We start from the raw sequence: 17,714 nt of genomic DNA, 5'->3' as shown, positions 1-17,714 counted from the left end.
ACAGTCAGCGTGGGCTGGGGCGGGGAATCCTGCAAGACCTGGGGACAGATGTCATCTGAGCTATGTGGGAAGAATGAATGTGAGCGCACAGAGGCTGATAGTGGGAGGAAAGGCATTCGGGGCAGGGAGGGAACTAGAAGCTGAGGTGGGGGTGCTGCCAGGAGTGGGAAAGCCACAGACCCAGGCCTCACACACTGCAAGTTGTGTGAAGTTGCTTGTGGACACGGTTAAGATCCGGATGGGAACTTGGTGGTGGACTAGGAGACCCAGGAAGTAAGTTTCTTAAGAGACCCAAACTACCAGCCAGGGCCCACCCTCTCTCCCCAGAACTGAACTGAGAGGAGCTCTAAAGCATACACAGCCCTTTGGGCCCCAAAGGACCCCCATTCTTATCTCCGGGGATCTTGACTTCTTTCTGTGAAAGCCTCAGAGAAGACTCAGAACAGACGGCAGGGGTGGAGGGCAAAGCCCCGGGGGAGGGGGAGGGGCAGGGGGAGGGGGAGGGGCAGGGGGAGGGGGAGGAGGAAGAATGGGCAGAGGGGCTGCTCAGCTCTGGGAACTGGACTGGAAGAGGCCCAAAGCCATGGAGGCCTTCCCCCTCATTTTCCAGGACTCTGGCGGCAGGTATTTCTTTGCCCGGAATGGGGGTGGGGGTAGTTCTGGTAGTTTTACCTTCTCAGGATCATCCTGCTCCAAACATCAACATGGGAAAAGGGGTGGGAAAGGCACCCACTTCAGTTGCAAGGTGGGCTTCAGGGAACAAAAAGAGGTTCAGGGAACAAAAAGAACCCCGAAAACCCAGTAGGATGCACTCGACTCCTCTTCGGAACATTTGGCAGACCAAGACCCTGAGCTCCCCCAGAACGGCCCTGCCTTCCCTTAGCACCACCTCGTCGCGTGGTTCTGCTTGGACTAGTGTCATCGACCAGCGTCTGGTTCTGTCATGCCGAACTTCCCACAGCGGGGCCTCCCGAGCCCCCTCCCCGCCACACCCCCCACCCCCGCGCTCCCCTTCCTCTCCCCTTTCTGAGCTTCAAGAGTTTCCCAAGCCCATTTCCTCCGTTATTTCGCTGCAGCCCCGTGAAGGAGGCAAGATTCTCCCCATTTGCCAGATTTGACAGGAGAGAAGCCTGCCGTCCTGGGGCAGGGTTGGGGGGAGGTAAGTGAAGAAGCCAAGGTCACCCAGTCATTGGCGGAACGCAGCCTCAACCCAGCCCTTCTGCCGGCCCGCTGGAGCCCGGCTAGGTGGGCTCAAGCTGCTGGCCCGAGCCCCTTCTTTTCTCGGCTGGCACTCGGGGGCGGGCTGGCCACAATGACAGGTGAGCCTGGGTCGGGGACAGTCGGGGGTGGGGGAGCGGGTGCGCTCTGCGCGGGGCCGCTGGCGCATGGGCCTTGGGCGCGGCCGCCCCAGCCCGCCTTGGCGCCTAGGCTTCCGAGGGCTGGTGCCCGGAGGCACGACGGTGCCCGCGCCTTTAGCCGGGGGTCCTTGGCGCGCCCCCGGCCCGCCGGCCAGGCCCCGCCCCCTGGCAGCACGGGCGGGGGCAGGGGCGGTGCCGGCGGAGTGGGGCGCGGGCGCGCGGTGCTCGGTGCGCGCCGCCGCCCCTCCGGCCCAGCTTGCCGGCCTGCCCTCCCTCCCCCTCGGCCCGCTCTTCTCGCCCCCAGCCCTCTCCTGCCCTCTGCCCCGCGGCCCGGCGCGCGGTGTAGCGCGACGATCGCGGCCTGGCGATCAGGGCACGGTGGTCGTGGCGCTCGAGGGTGGCGCGCAAGGCGCGGGGCGCGAGGCCACACCGGGCACAGCGGGGAGTGGGGGGCAGGCAGCGGCGGAGTCCCCAGAGGAGAGCAGGGGCAGGGGGGTGCAGAGGTAACGGGCAGGGCCCGGGCGCCCGGCTGCGAGGGGCGGGAGCTCCAGGCCACCTCGGCCCTGGCCTTGGGCGGGCCGGCTACGGGGGCCCCGGGGCGGCGGGAGGGCGGCGGGCCGGGAGCGAAGGAGGGAGGAGACGGCTGGGCTGGGCGGGGGGCTTGGCAGAAGGGGAGCAGGTGGGCGGGGACAGGGGCCCTGCTGGAAGAGGCGCCGCAGCGAGGTGGCGGGCTGCGTGCGCAAACAGGGCTGCCGCCTCCTGGGCCCAGAGAACGGTGAGGCCGTTTGGGTTGGGCGCCCCAGCCCCGAGGGCATGGTTCGGTGTCCAGGGCCACTGAGCTGGGCGTGGGGCACTATTGGGGCTGGGCGCGGCCGGACCACTGCGTTGGGGGTCTTGAGCAGACCCAGGAGCAGAGTGTGGCTGGGCCAGAAGCTGGAGTTCCTGGGCAGGGCGCAGCTGGCGGGCGACGGTGGGCAAGGAGGGGCACTTTAAGGGCTGGCATGAGCGGAGGGGGACAAGGAGGGCCCAGAGTTCGAGCTGGAGTATAATTTGGGAGTTCCATGTCACTGGGTAGGTTGATGAGTCATGAGCTTTGGCGACCACAGAAGCCATTCCTGGCGACCAGTTCTGAGTGAGGGGAATGGAAAGGGCTAGGATTTGCAGGAGTGATTTGGAGGCCACGTCTTGGGACATCCGGTGCTCTGATGGCCTCCCGTGCCCATGCGAGGGGCTTTGGGAGCAATGTTTCAGAGGGCTGTGATTTGGAAGCTTCAGCCTAGACTGGGGTTAAGGAAGGTCTTGGTGGTGGCCAGTCCCTGCCTTCCTTCCTTTCCAGGACTTCAGGATTCAGCTGTGTTCCTGGGGGGAGTGGGTTAAAAATTACTTGGCCTACAGTCAGCCTTACAGTATCCACCAGGGGTAGGAGGGACACGTACATGCGTGACTGCAGCAGCATTCTCTGTCCTGGAGCCCTCACGCTTCCTCACTGTTGCCATAGCAACGCCCTATTGATGGTGTATTTATAGGGAAAGAAGCAGGCGCTAAATTTTGGGGAAGGTGGGGGAGGCGGCTTCATAGCAGCAGCAGCAGCTACAGAATTATTAATGGAGTAGGCCCTGTGAGCTGTTCAGGGGTAGTTCCTGGCTTGTCTGAGGCTTAAAAATGAGCTAGTAACTTTGGCAGGTGTCAGGAGAGCACGCATTCACCGCTCTGATCTGTGTGGATGTGTATGCGCCACAGTCGGGTGTGTTGGGGGCAAGAGGGGGCTGTATGTAAGCTGCTATGTAATTTCTCTGCATAAAAACGAACAAAACAACACGGCAGTTCTCTGTGATAGGCAATGAAGTGTGCGTTTTCCTATCTTCATTTATTAGTACAGCTTTTACTCATTCTTTTCAAACCCTGAAACACCCCGTGACTGGCGTAGCCCCTCCCCTCCACAACCCCAGAGATCAGTAATGAAGAATTTGGGGATTAAATAGTCCGTCTTCACTCTTAAAACATAGAGGGCCCACTTTTCTTACAATGGTAGACCCCTCTGTTGACAGACTCACTCAGATAGTTTTGGGTGGGATCATTGTGGGGTTCAAAAGAGAAAATCCCCCTTGACACAGTGTTTCCATAGACGGACGTGAGATCGGCTGTTTTTCCTTTAGCTTTAACTTTATGTATGATTTGTAGCCTACCTGTTTGCCGGAAGGATCAGAAGGTATATTTGAAGCATACATGAGGCTCTGAACGCAGAAATAGAAAAGCGTGTACCACGCTGCGAGGAAAAGCATCCGTGCTTGATGGTCAGTGTCAACACTGAACTTCCTGGCAGCCTAGGCAAAAAGGGCGGCATAATGCCATTCACGTGTTTGCATCCAGTTAGTCACAAAACCAGAGCTTTTTCTTGTGGAGGAGAGCAGCAAGGTGACAGGAACACGTGTGTGAGTGGCTGCGTGTGGTGAGGAGAGCACTGTGCTGTGGTCACAGCTTCCGTAGTGGCAGGACGATTCCTGAGCAGGAGCAAGGCTTTTGGACCGTCGCTCACATTAGAGGCAACACTTGCTTTGAGTTAGCATCTCAGTTTCCAGAGCTCCTCGGTACCCTGCTGGGTGCAGACAGACACGGCGAGTCACCTGCCGTTGTCGCATTAAACTTTGCCAGGACCTGCTTCTCCAACGTGTGCTGTTCGTTTTCAGGGAACATGCTTGTCATTAGAGGTATCTGGGACTTGCCATTGTGAGAAAGATGAGTTCCAAAAATTGGCTCCTGTCTTTGTCACGGCTGATGTGCTTGATCTCACGTAATTCTATGTCTCTCTGAGTTCCTTTCCGACTCAACAGCGCAAAGAGTTTTTAAGGGAAGTGAGGAATGAGAAACCTTGGCCTGTAGGAGGGTCCCCCCCCCCAAAGAATAAAGTCAACCCTTAGGTCTTCTACAGTCTCTGAATCTGTTCATGGGGCAAAGAGCTGGCAGGTTAGCTTTGGGCTCTGCTGGGCCTTAGGGAGCTCTGGGAAGAGAGCTCGAGCAACGATGGGAAGCTGTGAGTGGCACAGGCGGGGATGTGCCTCGTTGACCTTTGACCAGTGGGGGTGGGAGTCACATCCCAGGGCCACGCAGGTGCCCTGTAGGCTTTGGGCTGTGATTTCCTTGTGACTCTGCTTCTTTCCCTTTGCCAGGCAAGTGAGACGCTGGACCTGAGGGAGCCGCAATGGCAGGTGAGTTGGCCCCAGGCCAAGGGGTGAGGGCCCAGGCCCACCAGCTCACAGAAAAGGTCATGCTCGCTTTTCAAGTCCTTTCCAGCTTGCCTGTCCCCAGGTTGTCCCTGGAGATGTATGCCTGCCCAGGCACTATGCACAACGAGAGGAACTAATATGACAGGCTGTGGGAAAGGGCGCCTGCTTTTTGGTGGAGCCCTGCCTGCCTGGGCCCTACGAGGGGCTTGTTGGCAGGAAAACTAGCTCAGGTTTGCAGAGACATACAGCTGGTGCCATGCCAGGCGGCCCGACAGCAGCTGGGTTCTCCCTTTGGGATAAGTCTATATGGCGGGCACTCAGGGACATTTTGGCAGGAAGCATCTGTGTCCAGTCTACAGAAGCTTCGATTCTTCGCGTAGATCCTGCTACCCCCTTCCCAGAGGCGCTCTCCGATTTGAATGCACCTGACGGCTCTGTCTAGTACTAGATTGCCTGGGGCCGGGCTAGTGATGACGACACAGGAGGTCACTCAGGAGATTATTAGGTTATTAGTTCCTCTCATTCCTTCTCATTCCTGCCTGGGCCCTCACCCGGTCGAGTCGAATGGGGTGATCTGGTTGCAGCAACATGCCCTTCCCTCTCAGTCAGATCCTATTTGCCTCCGAAACACCGGAGGCCCGAGTCTCGTCAGGTCTGTGGTATTCTAAGCAGGTATGTTGTGTCATCAGAGAAAGTCAGCCCTTTTGTCCCTTTTACGAAGGCCTCGCCGTATCTGGGGTGGTGTCCTGCCGGCCGGCTTTGTCTTGCTTCCCTTCCTCATTGTGCTCCTGTTTCTGGGCTGAGTCTGCTTTGAAGGAGCGCCTGGGCACCTGCCCGTTGCAGGCTTCAGTGCAGCTCTCTCCTCAGTGTTTCTGGAGGCCAAGAATGCCCATTCGGTCCTGAAACGGTTCCCTCGTGCCAATGAATTCCTGGAGGAGCTGCGCCAGGGCACCATCGAGCGCGAGTGCATGGAGGAGGTCTGCAGCTACGAAGAAGTCAAGGAGGTGTTCGAGGACAAAGAGAAAACGGCATGTGCTGCCCCGGGGCTGGCTTCTGGGAGCAGGGGGAGCCTAGGGAATGACAGAAGCAGGCCCTGGTATCTCAGGCCAGTCAGAAGCAACAAAGGAAAGGCAGCCCAGTCTCAGGCCGCAGGAGGACAGGCAACATGTCCTTAGAGTCCCAGCTGCATGATTCTGGGGGCGTCTTCACTTGGGAGCATTTCCCCATAGGCTCTGGGATGGCTCCGAGAGGCCAGTCGGGTGGGGCAGGGTGGAGGGTCTCTGAGGTTCAGCTGGGACACGAGGTCTTGCATGCAAGTGTAAGCAGCCCTTCTTCTTTTGTAGATGGAGTTCTGGAAGGGGTACCCGAATGCGGTCTACTCAGTCCGCGACCCTGCCCAGAGTTCAGATGCCATGTACGTGGTGGTGCCCCTTCTAGGGGTGGCATTGCTGATTGTCATTGCCTTGTTCATCATCTGGAGATGCCAGCTGCAGAAAGCCACTCGTCATCACCCCTCGTATGCTCAGAACCGGTACCTAGCCAGTCGCGCCGGGCACAGCCTCCCCCGGGTCATGGTGTACCGCGGCACTGTGCATAGCCAGGGGGAGTCCTCTGGGCACCGTGAGACAGGGAGCACCCCGCAGGTGGTGCTAGGGCCCAGTCGAGGGGGCCGAACGATGGTCCGTCTTGAGAGCACCCTCTACCTCCCTGAGCTCTCTCTCTCCAGGCTGTCCAGTGCCACTCCTCCGCCCTCCTATGAGGAGGTGACTGCACCCCAGGAGAGCAGCAGTGAGGAGGCGAGTGTCTCTTATAGTGACCCACCCCCAAAGTATGAGGAGATAGTGGCCACCAACCCTGGCTTGGACAAGTAGTAGGACTTCTGTCCTGTCCGGATTGAAAGCCTCCTTCAGGGGTCTCCTATTTTTTTTTTTTTTTAACTCTTTGAAGACTGTGCCAACACAAAACAGCCTTAGCCTCCTGTTGCCAAATAATTTCCTAACCCTGGATTTGTAGGAAGTCGGTTGTCAGAGACAGGTTGGGGGAGGGGGTAGGGAACACGCATGCGTCAAAGCCCCTGGGGAGAGCCAAAGGCTAGAGAGCCCAGCTCTTCCAGAAGCCCCCATGCTCCCACCATCCTGTCGTCCCTTCAGGAACTGGCTTCTCTTATGCCAAAGGTATTACCCCACTGAGCTGATTGTGGCCAGAATGTCTGTAGGCTCAGGCCCCAGGGCCACGCGGCTGGCTGGAGACCTGTCTCTGTGGCCACAGACATGAGAGAGAGAAGCTAGCCCTTCAGCAACCCCTTTTCCTCAACTGCCCTGTGCTTTCTGTCCTTACTTACATTTTGAGGACAGGGACAAAGACTGAACAAAAACAACAAAAAAGAGTACTAACAAATAAATAAATGACCAACCCGATAAAACAAAATAATACAACCTGGGCCATTCATAGGGGACTGAGGGAAATCAGATTGGTGATGCTCCCTTGCCCCAGCATCCATCCCCACACTCCTGACCGGGCTAATAGGAATATTTAGAGCAAGCGGGAAGGAAGACAGGATATGTAAAGGATGAGGGACAAGGGCCTAGCTGCCAGACTGAGTGAGAGGCCTGTGTGAACTTGGCCATCCTGGAGGCTAACTCTGGTTCTAGTGTGCTTGGCCTTCTGAAGACCTTGCCTTTCCAGACATGTGTACTGGCTGTGCTAAAACTGTTACCCACTGGCCTGAGCGCAGTCATCGCCCTGTGGCCGAGCGCTGAAGTTTTCTCCTACTGAGACTGATTGGCCAATAGAATGACTTAAACTCATAAACTTGGCCTCGTCAGCACTGTGCTTTCTGGCTTTGAACTTTTAAGATACTTCCCTTTTCATGAGCAGGTGCATTGAGTTGAACTTGAACTTCAGATGACTGATTTCTCCTTAATGATGGTGGCCACCTGGAGAAAAGATCCTAAAATGTACCTTTTTAAAGATTTCCTGGCAGGGGAGGTGGGGAAGCCTGTGACGTGGGGTCGAAGGCCCATTTAGGGTTTGCTGTGTTATTGCCAGGTGCTGGTCCATCTTTAGTAACCCCTTTCTGTGGCCCAGAAGCTGTCCACCTTTGCATTTCAGTGAGGCTTTGGACAGCAGTGGGGCAGAAGTGACCTGTCCTTTAACTGACCACGACCATGTAAAAGACTCTCGACACCGCATCCCCTCAGCCCTACATGTCCCTCCTGCCGGCCTCAGTGCCAAATTACTTTTCCTCTGTGGTGCTTTTAAAAATGTAGCAAATTTTTGTGGGGTCCAAAAGAGTGCACAGCCAGGGTCTATCGGCAACCACAACAGCTTCAAACCCACTGAGAAGACAAGCTTCTTTCTGTCTAAACAGCTCTCCAAGACAGACATCGGGCCTCATTGTTGGACTGCAGCCCTGTCTCAAGGCCCCATATTGACTTCTGGAGGCCTCTCCCATCCTGAGGACTTGCTTGGGACATGTTTCAAGTTTAGGAAACTTGTGTTCTTATCCCAACGAGGCCACCAGCTTTGACACCCTGACCTGGCAGTTGGCGGTTTCCATCCTCCCCCTCACTCCCAGGCCTGCGCAGTTCTTGAAGCACCAGGGAGCTAGTGCAGTTTGTCCTTAGGAAGATTCTTCTAGAAATGTGTAGCTTATAGGAGACCGGTCTTAGTGGAGGCCCTCACGTGACTCTGATGGTGAGTCTCAACTCGGGGAACCAGTCTCCTGTCAGTTGACACTTTCTGCCCCTCCTCGTTCCCCAAGGGCTCCCTGATGCTAGAGGCGCTGCCCAGGTACTTTCCGCTTTTCCTTCCTTCTCGTTTCTCTCTGGGCCTCGAACACGACCCTCCCGCCCTTCCCCACGAAGTTATTTTTGGCCTAGAAAGGCCTTGCTTTTTCCACGACAGAGGCTGCAGTCACTCCTGTTTGGCCATGTTGGAGGACCTGGGGCAGCCGGAAGCTCTGGGGCCAGCCCTGCCCTCCCAGCCTTTCCTCAGGCAGGTGCCTGTGTGTGACCTGCGAGCGTGGGAGAAGAGAGCCAGGCATGGGCCCTGGTGACCAGAGCCAAAGGGAGGATGCCAAGGAATGCCCGCTGCCTTTGGCATCTGCTGAGCCCTTCCCTGCCAAGCTGGGTGGGGGTGGGAAGCCGTGGGAAGCAGGAGCCTGGCCTGGTGGAGGACAGCACGTGGTCCGTCCTTCGGGCGCTGAGCAAGGGCCTGCAGGGAGAGCGCACAGGCAGCTCCTAGGAGCCTGTGTGCTGTTAAATTGCTTTGCAGGATTCTCCCAGGTGGGCTTGCCACTGTGTCTCTGGGACGTTTTTGCAGTATATTGTTGAAACAAAGACTGTACAGTACACAACGGTCATAACTGCTCGCGGTGCACATTTGCTTTTTATGAATGCTCTGTATATATCTTTTCAAACTCTGTCTTTGTATGGTCGTTGGTTTGATACAATGCTAAATCTGTAGTAGCCACTTTTTGTTGTTTTTGGACTTTGTGTGTGTGTGTGTGTGTGTGTGTGTGTGTACATGTGCGTGCTTGCGTGCATGCGTGCCTGCACACGTGTGCACGTTGCCTTTTCTCATATGCTTATCTGAAACCGTAGCCAGTATGTGGCTATATTTGTACCAGGAGGATTCTGGTCTGAAGGGAGGAATGTCACCTCCTGGGGCCGGACAGCCTTTTCACAGGGCCCTGAGGGAGGAAAGCTGAGATTGACCGTCCAAGCCCCACGAAGTCACCACCTTCTGCCCCAACTTCACAAAAAGTTTTGGGAGAAGACTAGGCAGCTCCACCCTGCGGGTCTCCACTCTGTGGGACCCCCACTCACGCGCCCTTTTGGCCTGGTGTCCCCCGCCTCTGCTCCTGTTCTGTGGGTAACAACAGCTGAAGGAGATCTGAGCACTCCTGGGCCTTTTTACTTTACTTTTTATTTTTTGGTGGAAAAATGTGTGACTATTGACTTTGGTAATGGTGGGGCTAGTTATTCAGATATTTTTCATTAGGAAAAAAAAGAAAAGGCTTTAAAAAACTTTTTATTAAGACTTTTAAAAACAAGAATCGCAAACCTGTCCTTACATGCCACTCCCCATTGCCTGGGGTTTTCAAGACGAAAGCACAAGAGAAAGGGTGAGGCACGCAGGTGCCTCCTCTTCAGCTTGCGAATCCCACTGCCATTAGTGTGAATTCCATAGGGTGCTTAGGAAAACAGGAATCTGCCCGGTGGGTTGGATGTGGCCTTTCTGATGGCCTGAATATGAGGAATTTGGGACAGGAAAGTCTTTTTGTTAAGGAGTTGGAGCCAGATGGTTCCTCTCTGGCTGAGGATTGATCTTTTGACAACCAAACAGTATCCCATGAGAAGAAGGAAAAAACAACACTGCCTCTAGATTGTTCTTTTGTCTGGGATGGGGGAAAGTGGGGGGGGGCGGGGCTCCTATTCACCTACACTCTGTGCTTCTAGGAGTGTGCCTGTGTGGTATGTCTTGCATATGCTCGCCTGTTCAAGGCCGAGATGGAGAGCTGGGCAGCAAAGCTTTTCAGCTTAACAAGTAATGAAGCTCCATTTCAGGATTGTGCCGATTCACAAACAAGCACATCCTCCCCACTGAACTCTGCTCACACTAATCAGTATAATTAGCTAATTTCGAAGTACTGTAATCAGACTGCCTGCAACTACGGTAAAAGCCTATTAATTTGAAGCGCACTGATTCAGAACTTATAGAAAATCACAACTTAAGATAATTCATGGTATCTGCCATTCTTGCTCTGTAGAAAAATTTGAAATAGGCTTCGCTTTAGTCAATTTTCAGAGTTCTACGTGTAAGAGGGATCTAGTTAAAATGAGCACATTTTTCAAATAAAAGGCTCACGATATCAGGGACCCCTTCACCGTGCCTTCAGCTTTGGGGTTCAGCAATTCTCGTGTGTAAGGCTCTTTCTGTGCAAGATAGTTTCTTGGTCTCTCTCCATTGTGAGAAAGGTGGGTGCTGCTGCTTGCCATTCTCCTAGCCTGTAATTTAAAGTAACGTAACTGTGCATCTTGCTAAATATTCTGTAAGGCATCATTTGCCCCCAAATATTAAACGTAGGGAGCTTTTCCTTTCGCAGGCTGTGGGCAGTGAGTCTCTCTCCGGCAAGAATTTTTCTGACAAGGATATCCTTGTCGGGCTCATTGCCTCAACAGTTGTTCCACTGTCCTGAGACATCTGACCGTTGAACAGTGCCTGCCCTTCCCCCGCCCCCCAGCCTGAGCATTAACACAGATATTCAAGATTGGAAAAGATCCCACAGCTGCTTTTGCCTCCCAATTTGTCCCCCCTTCCGGATGCCACTTTCCCAGGCCTGAACACACCTGCTATTTCACTCTGTGATTGTGAATTTGTGACAGCGGAAATCCTGATATGTGCAACTGAGCTTATTGACATGATTACTGTGAAATGGATTCATTTTTGTGCCACTTTAAACTGTGCTTGTATCCATGTGTTGACCCGCGTCAGTGTTAGTGTGTCGGAACTTCGCTGGAGCCTGGGAGCAACCAACAAACTTGCTTCTGATTCTCTCTCTCTCTTTTTATAATTGTTGCGTTTAGCTGTTAAATTTTGTCTCTTTCTGTACCAGAAGATAATGAATAATAATAAAAAGCACATGGCATTCACTTGTGTCCTCTCCTCATCAATCTTGGATTCTTGCCGACTCCCAAACTTTCACGGGGGAATGGATGGTTGTGGGCCAAACTTTTTTCTCCCAGAAGTCCGACTGTAGATAAGGAAACAGCCCAAACCAGTTTAGAAGCAGGACGTAGAGATGTCCTTGGTCCTAAAGATTGTCCTCATGTGTGTAAGATGACCTCCTGACCCATCCCCCAGGGATGTGGTTAGTGAAGTCTGTCACAAAGCAAGTTAGCAACTTCCCTGTCACCTGATCCCTGGTTACTAACAGAGTTGCCTCTTGCTAAAAGGATGCCTTGCTTGGTTTCAGACTGGGGGACGGGTGGGAGGGAGAAATTTTTCTGTGTCCTGTGGAGGTAGAATTGAAAGCTCAGGCTTTGCCCTGACTCTGTTTCCCAAATTCAGATGATGGCAAAAGTCAGAGAGCATTCAGAGGACAAGGATGCCTTAGCTTCCCCTTCGTGGAAGTGTAGTCTTAGCCCCAAACACTCCCAGCTGTTGGTGTGGGGTGAGATATGGCTGTGGGGCATTGCCAATAAAAGTTGGGCCAATCCCCGGTAATGAAAATAAGCCACACTTTAATAGGAAAAGCCATGGCAGTGATGAGAAAATGACAATGAAACTTAGGGCCTCCTTCAAGGATTGAATGTGGAGGCTAAATGCTGGAACTGACAGCCAGGGGCCTTGGGTTTCATTCTTATCGGGGGACTGGCTTGTTGAGTGATGCCAGCCTTCTGGGGATGTGGAGAAGTCAAATGAATAGTCTTCAAGGAGACTCCAGGACACAGGTGGGATCACATTCTGGGTATGGAATTTGAACATTGGACTCTTTTTGTCAGAAACCAGCATTCTAGGCAGTGACTTAGAGTCCCAGGCTAGCCCATGTGAAGAAGCTAATACACGAGGGAGGTCTCAGGGTCCCAAAGTTCTTGTTAGGGCACCGTCTGAGGGACTGGGCCTCCCATTCTTTTTTGCCTGCTGTACCACAAGACCACAGGTTGTGGGGCCAAGGCCCTGGGATTGCTTATAGACCGTGAAGGCAAGTCAGGGGCAGGGGCTTAAAGGAGTGATGGCAGGGAAGGGGGCAGAGACTGCTGCCGGGTGTGGTTTGGGTCCCTTTTTTCATTCTTTCCCCAAGCCTCCATCCTGTATTACTGCCAAACTCTTGGAGCTGCTGGTCCGAGACTGCACCTCGTGAAGGGATGGAGGGATAGTGCTTGCAAATAAACATAGCCAGCATTTACCGAGCACTTAGGGTATGCCAGGCCTTGTGGATGCATTAACTGAGACCATCCTCCCCACACACCTGTGATAGCTGAGGGAAGGATGGCCCTTTGACCAAGGGCTCGCAGACAGGAAGTGCTACCCTTGTCATGGGAGCTCACATCTTCCCTGATTGCCCCACACCCCAGCCACTCATTTGACACTGCTTGTCTTCTTTGGAGGTCACTTTGGTTTTGTTTTCCTGTTGACTGTCCAACCTGTTAGTGTCCCCACACCTCCTCCTGCCCAACTTCTAATTCCGCAATAACAGGAAACATGTAAAACATTTTTCTCCTCACTTCTTCCTTAGAACTTGGCACATTGACTCTAGGTCAGTATTCAGTGAAATAAAATGTGTTGATTGATTATATTCTCCAATTAGGACCCAAGTTTCCATACGTTAGTTTGCTCTAGCGGCCATAACAATGTACCACAGACTGGATGGCTTAAATGATAGAAATGTATTCTCTTACAGTTCCAGAGGTTGGTACGCTGAGAACTGGGTATTGGCAGGTTGGTTTCTTCTAAGGTCTTTTCCATTGGCTTACATGCCACCCTTTTCTGCCTGTGACCTCACATGTTCTTCCTTATGTATATGTTGGTGTCCTAATCGCCTCTTGCTGTAAGGGCAAACACCTTTGATCTCATTTAACCTCAGTTACTTCTTTAAAGAGCCTATCTCCCAATACAATCATATTCTGAGGTATTGGAGGTGAGGACTTCAACATATGAATTGGGGAGGGGGTTGGGCAGGAAACCCAATTCAGGCTATAACATTCCATTTGTAGCAAGGGGAGATGTTATTGCTCCTTATCGCATACCTGAGCATTTTACGTACTCTGGAAAAGCTTGGGGGTGGACACCAGACTTCTCGGCAGTCTCAAATCGAGTCCCCCAGAGCAGTTTCTTCCCTACCACAAATGGACAGGCCTGGGCCAGCTGCCAAAAGTTGCAACAAGCCAGGTGGGACTGGGACAGAAGTGGGCCTCAGAATAATTTTCCCAGGCTTTCTCTGTGGAGAGTGATGTGAGAACCCAAAGCTTGAAGAATAGACAAAATCCTTGTGTCCCCTCAGATTTTTTTATAGACAAAATATGTTGTTTTTAGGAATCACAAGACTAGCAGCTCCAAAAACAGTGACTTTTGGCAATTTCTCTGAAGAACTCAAACTTCATGATGGATTCAGTTTCACCAGGCTTTATGGGCTACAAAAGTAGAGGCTGGCTAACATTTCATATCAGACGGGTTACACTAAATTGCAACAGTGTAGCATTCCTGAATCCTGGGGCTGACAAGGTCATACGGGAGTAGGTACTGACAGAGCATGGTGTTCCGGAAGCTGGCTGTGTCCCTGCTTCAAGCCAAGCCATGGGGCACCAGAAGGGAGTATAGCAACATGCTAGGTCTTGCCTTTCTGGAACTCTGGGCCTAACTTTGTGGGACGGCATTAGACAAACCATAGCAATGAATCATGTTGAATTTTCTGGTGGGGGAAGTCTGGGGGGCTGGGGCTGTGGGCTGCCAGAGAAAGCTTCCTGAGGAAGCCAAGCCCACCTAAAGCTTGTAGGATGAGTAGGAATCAGTCAGACAAAGGGCTCGAAGACAATTAAATCAGGCAGAGGAATGTCATGTGAAGGGGCCTAGAGTCCAGCATGGCCATCATGTTTTTAAGGAAACGGAAGAAGCCAGGGTAGCCTAATGGGAAATCCTAGATCAAGATGAGACTAGAGAGACCAAGGGAAGGCAGCTCACGTAGGGCTTCAAGGCCTACAAGGCTTCAAGGCCTTTACTCTCTAGTGAAAATGGGGAGGCACTGAGGAGTGCTTTGAGGAGCAAGGTGACATGGCCAGGCTTGTTACATTTAAAATAATCAGTCTGCCTACTCTGTGGGTAAGGGGTTAAAGGGGTCATGACAGGATCCAAGGGATAAGGTACAAGGCTATGCAGTCATCCAGGCGAGAGGCAGTGATGGGATTGGCTAGGGAAGTGACAGAGGACACACAGAGTAGAGTACTGAGAAGATTTTTGGTCAAACACTGAATTATATATTGAGGAGGTTGTATCAGGGTTCTTCAGAGACACAGAACCAGTAGGACATGGATAAGAGGTAGAGAGTTGGACATACAGGTACCCCTCCCCCCACTTTTTAAAAGTTTGCTTTCTGCCACTTCATTTGCATGAAAGACCTACATTAGTGCCTGTTTTAGCTAACTGAAAGAAACCAGCAGAAGATTTTTACTTTTACAAAAATAGGCCCAAAGCAACAATACCATCCATTGTTCAACATTTGTTTTGCAGTGACCTGTTCCAGAGATTGTGCGCATCCGGAGCGGCAGGAGAGACACCACCAAGCTCTTTCCTCACAAGCTGCACTTGGCATCTCAGCTTTGAACTGTATTTGTGAGCATCTGCACTTTATTTGTTTTTAAAAGTGTTTATTTAAATTCCAATCAGTTAGCATATAGTGTAATATTAGTTTCAGGTCTTTGATATAGTGATTCAGCATTTCCATACATCGTCCCATGCTCATCACAAGTGCTCTCCTTAATCCTCATCACCTGTTTCACCCATCCCTCATACTTTGCCCCTCTGGTAGCCATCACTTTAGAGTTAGGAGTCTGTTTCTGGGTTTGCCTCTCTCTCTCTTTTTCCTTTGCTCATCTATTTTGTTTCTCAAACTCCTCATATCAGTGAGATCATAAGATAATTGTCTTTCTCTGATTGACTTATTTCACTTAGTGTAATACCCTCTAGCTCCATCCATGTTATTGAAAATGGCAAGAGTTTGTTCTTTTTGATGGCTGCATAGTATTCCATTGTATATTTATACCACATCTTCTTTATCCATTCATCTGTTGATGGACATCTAGGCTTTTCCCATAGTTTGGCTATTGTGGACATTGCTGCTTTAAAGGGGTAATTCTATTTTTAACTTTTTGAGGAATGTTCATACTGCTTTCCACAGTGGCTGATCTGTGTTTATCTTGATTAATTTTGTGCATCTGTCAGCAAAAGGTGTCTTAAGGCATCAGAAAGGCCTGATAGAGGTTATTTTTTGAGTCTGAGAACACTCAAAAATTATTGGTGATTGCTTCTTTGCTTTGTCATTTTGGTTTATGAAAGATTTCATAGGAATGCTCCACTTTTAGTTATCAGGAGAAATGTGTGCAGATATAGATAAATCTATATATTTGTATCTGTATCTGTTATCTCTATCTTTTCTCTCTTTCGATCTATATATATATATATGTATCTATGTACCCATAGATACATATCTATGTATCTATATTCATATCTATGTATCAATCTATTTACCTATCTGAGAGTGATTTATTATAGGGAATTGCCTCATGCAATTGTAATTATGGAGGCCAAGAGTGCTCACATTCTGCCCTCTGCAAGGTGGAGGCCCAGGACAGCCACTGGTAAAGTTCCAGCTGAGTCCAAAGGTCTGAGATCCAGAGAGCCAATGAGAGAGTTAACTGAGAAAGAGAGTTCAGAGAGAGTTCAAAGACAGGAGAAGACCAGTGTCCCAGATGAAGTAGTCAGGTAGGGAGGGGGGGGGGGAGAACAAGGCGAGTGAGCAGGTGAATTCCCCTTTCTTCTACATTTTGTTCTATTCAAGCCCTTAATGGATTGTAAGATGTTCACTCATACTGGGGAGGGCCATCTGCTTACTGAGCCCACTGACTCAAATGTTGATCTCATCCAGAAACACCCCAACAGACACATCTAGAAACAGTTTAATCTGGGTACCCCATGGCCCAGTCAAAGTGACATATAAAATTAATGATCATAGGTGAGACAGAACTATGCAGAGTGACTGATTTGTTGGGAGTGGTGAGGGGAAGTACCAGATGACTCTGAGGCTTAGGGGTTGATATTGTGGGGTAGATGGTAGGACCATTCAATGGGAAGGGTCATGGCAGAGAAAGAGTAGGTTTTCAGAAGGAGAGAGAGGACAGTGATGTGAAATGCTTCTAAGAATTCAAGTAGGATGAAGAGTGAAGTGGGTTCGTGGGATGGAGCTGCCAGGAGGCTGCTGGTTACTTTGGTCTGGGGCAGTTTCAGTTGCGTTGTGGATGAGAAAGGCAGACTAGAATGAGGAGAGGAATGTCTGGGAGGGAAAGGAGTGGAGACACTGTGCATGGTGGTGGCTACATTTTTAAGGAGTTGAGAAAGGACAGTAGCATGAGTGAGACAAGACTCCAAGGGAGGACAGTTTTTTCTTCTTCTTTTTTTTAATATTCAAATCATTTTAACTCAACTACTTAATGAACTCCTTCCATGAGTCAGGCTTTGTGCCGAGTGCATGAAAGACAGACAGTGGTGAATGAAGCTGACAAGATCTCTGCCATCATGGAACAAATATCCTCATGCTGGGAAAGATGTGATGCTATTTCTGGCTAAAGAGAATCATTCTGGCAAGGAGGAGGAGCTGAAGACTCTAGAGGAGGCAGAGGTGGGTCACTGATAAAGCTGGAGATGAGCCGAAGCACAAGGGGCCACCAGCCTTGCTAGCAGCTCTGCCAGCTCGTCTTTTATAATGAACAAGCAGGAGGCTTTGTGGCCTCTGTGAGAATCCCAGCAGCTGGGCTTCAGGCATGAGCTCTGCTAGGAGCTGAGAGCTTCATATTCCATGCCTCCTGACCTGCCTTTTCCCTGATAGGATCACTGAGGCACATTGCTACTCAGTGAGGAGCTGGGATTCTAAACCCAAGGGGTTGTTAGGAGTGGACAGTTGGGAGTGCAGAGCCTGAGCTCTGATCCACACCATCCTCCCTGGTGTGTACCCCTTGTGTTAGGATTTGCCTGCTAGCTCTGTCTGAAGGGCAGATCAAAATGGCACAGGGCTGGAGGAGGCCTGCTGAGGCTCTCTTGAGCCAGTTCCCACTTGGACTACTTCCTCTTCTGCCAAGGACCCTGGATCACCAGTCGGAAGACACTGATTTGCTTCTAGGCCTTGCCACTGAATTGCGAAGTGAAGTGGGCCTAGCTTATCCGCCCAAAATGGAGGCTACTGGGAAGAGTATCTGCTTGTCTGAAAATAACAACAACAACAACAACAACAACAACAAAAACATGCATCTTCTTAGGTCTGTGTTTCTCACCTTGGGTTTCTCCTCTCCTCCACCTCATTCTCTGGCTCAGAGGAGCAGCTGCTGCTTGTGATTTGGGGCTGGTCAGTATTAGAGACTTT

At 51.6% G+C, this 17,714-nt stretch overlaps 1 protein-coding gene across 3 annotated transcripts; it reads left to right on the top strand.

Moving 5' to 3' along the window:
- The first annotated feature begins 1,197 nt into the window (after nt 1–1,197).
- Nucleotides 1,198–7,825, top strand: PRRG3 (proline rich and Gla domain 3). 3 transcript variants are annotated; one of them, XM_082716861.1, is made up of 4 exons: nt 1,198–1,319; nt 4,526–4,564; nt 5,450–5,610; nt 5,926–7,825. In XM_082716861.1, exons 2-4 carry the CDS (start codon nt 4,558–4,560, stop codon nt 6,451–6,453), a joined length of 696 nt encoding a protein of 231 aa, XP_082572987.1. In that variant the 5' UTR covers nt 1,198–1,319; nt 4,526–4,557; the 3' UTR covers nt 6,454–7,825. The 3 variants fall into 3 exon arrangements, with proteins under 3 accessions (XP_082572987.1, XP_082572985.1, XP_082572986.1); XM_082716859.1 differs by lacking the exon at nt 1,198–1,319 and adding an exon at nt 1,625–1,861; XM_082716860.1 differs by lacking the exon at nt 1,198–1,319 and adding an exon at nt 2,018–2,133.
- The last annotated feature ends 9,889 nt before the right edge of the window (nt 7,826–17,714 follow it).

Source organism: Mustela nivalis, assembly GCF_964662115.1.
Source record: "Mustela nivalis genome assembly, chromosome: X".
NCBI classification, from domain to species: Eukaryota; Metazoa; Chordata; class Mammalia; order Carnivora; family Mustelidae; genus Mustela; species Mustela nivalis.
The sequence above is the reverse complement of the archived record's forward strand: the minus strand, read 5'-3'. Positions and strand labels throughout refer to the sequence as shown.

Coding starts and splice junctions, on each gene's coding strand:
- PRRG3 (XM_082716861.1), top strand. Junction 5,611..5,925: donor TCGAGGACAAAGAGAAAACG/GCATGTGCTGCC, acceptor CTTCTTTTGTAG/ATGGAGTTCTGGAAGGGGTA.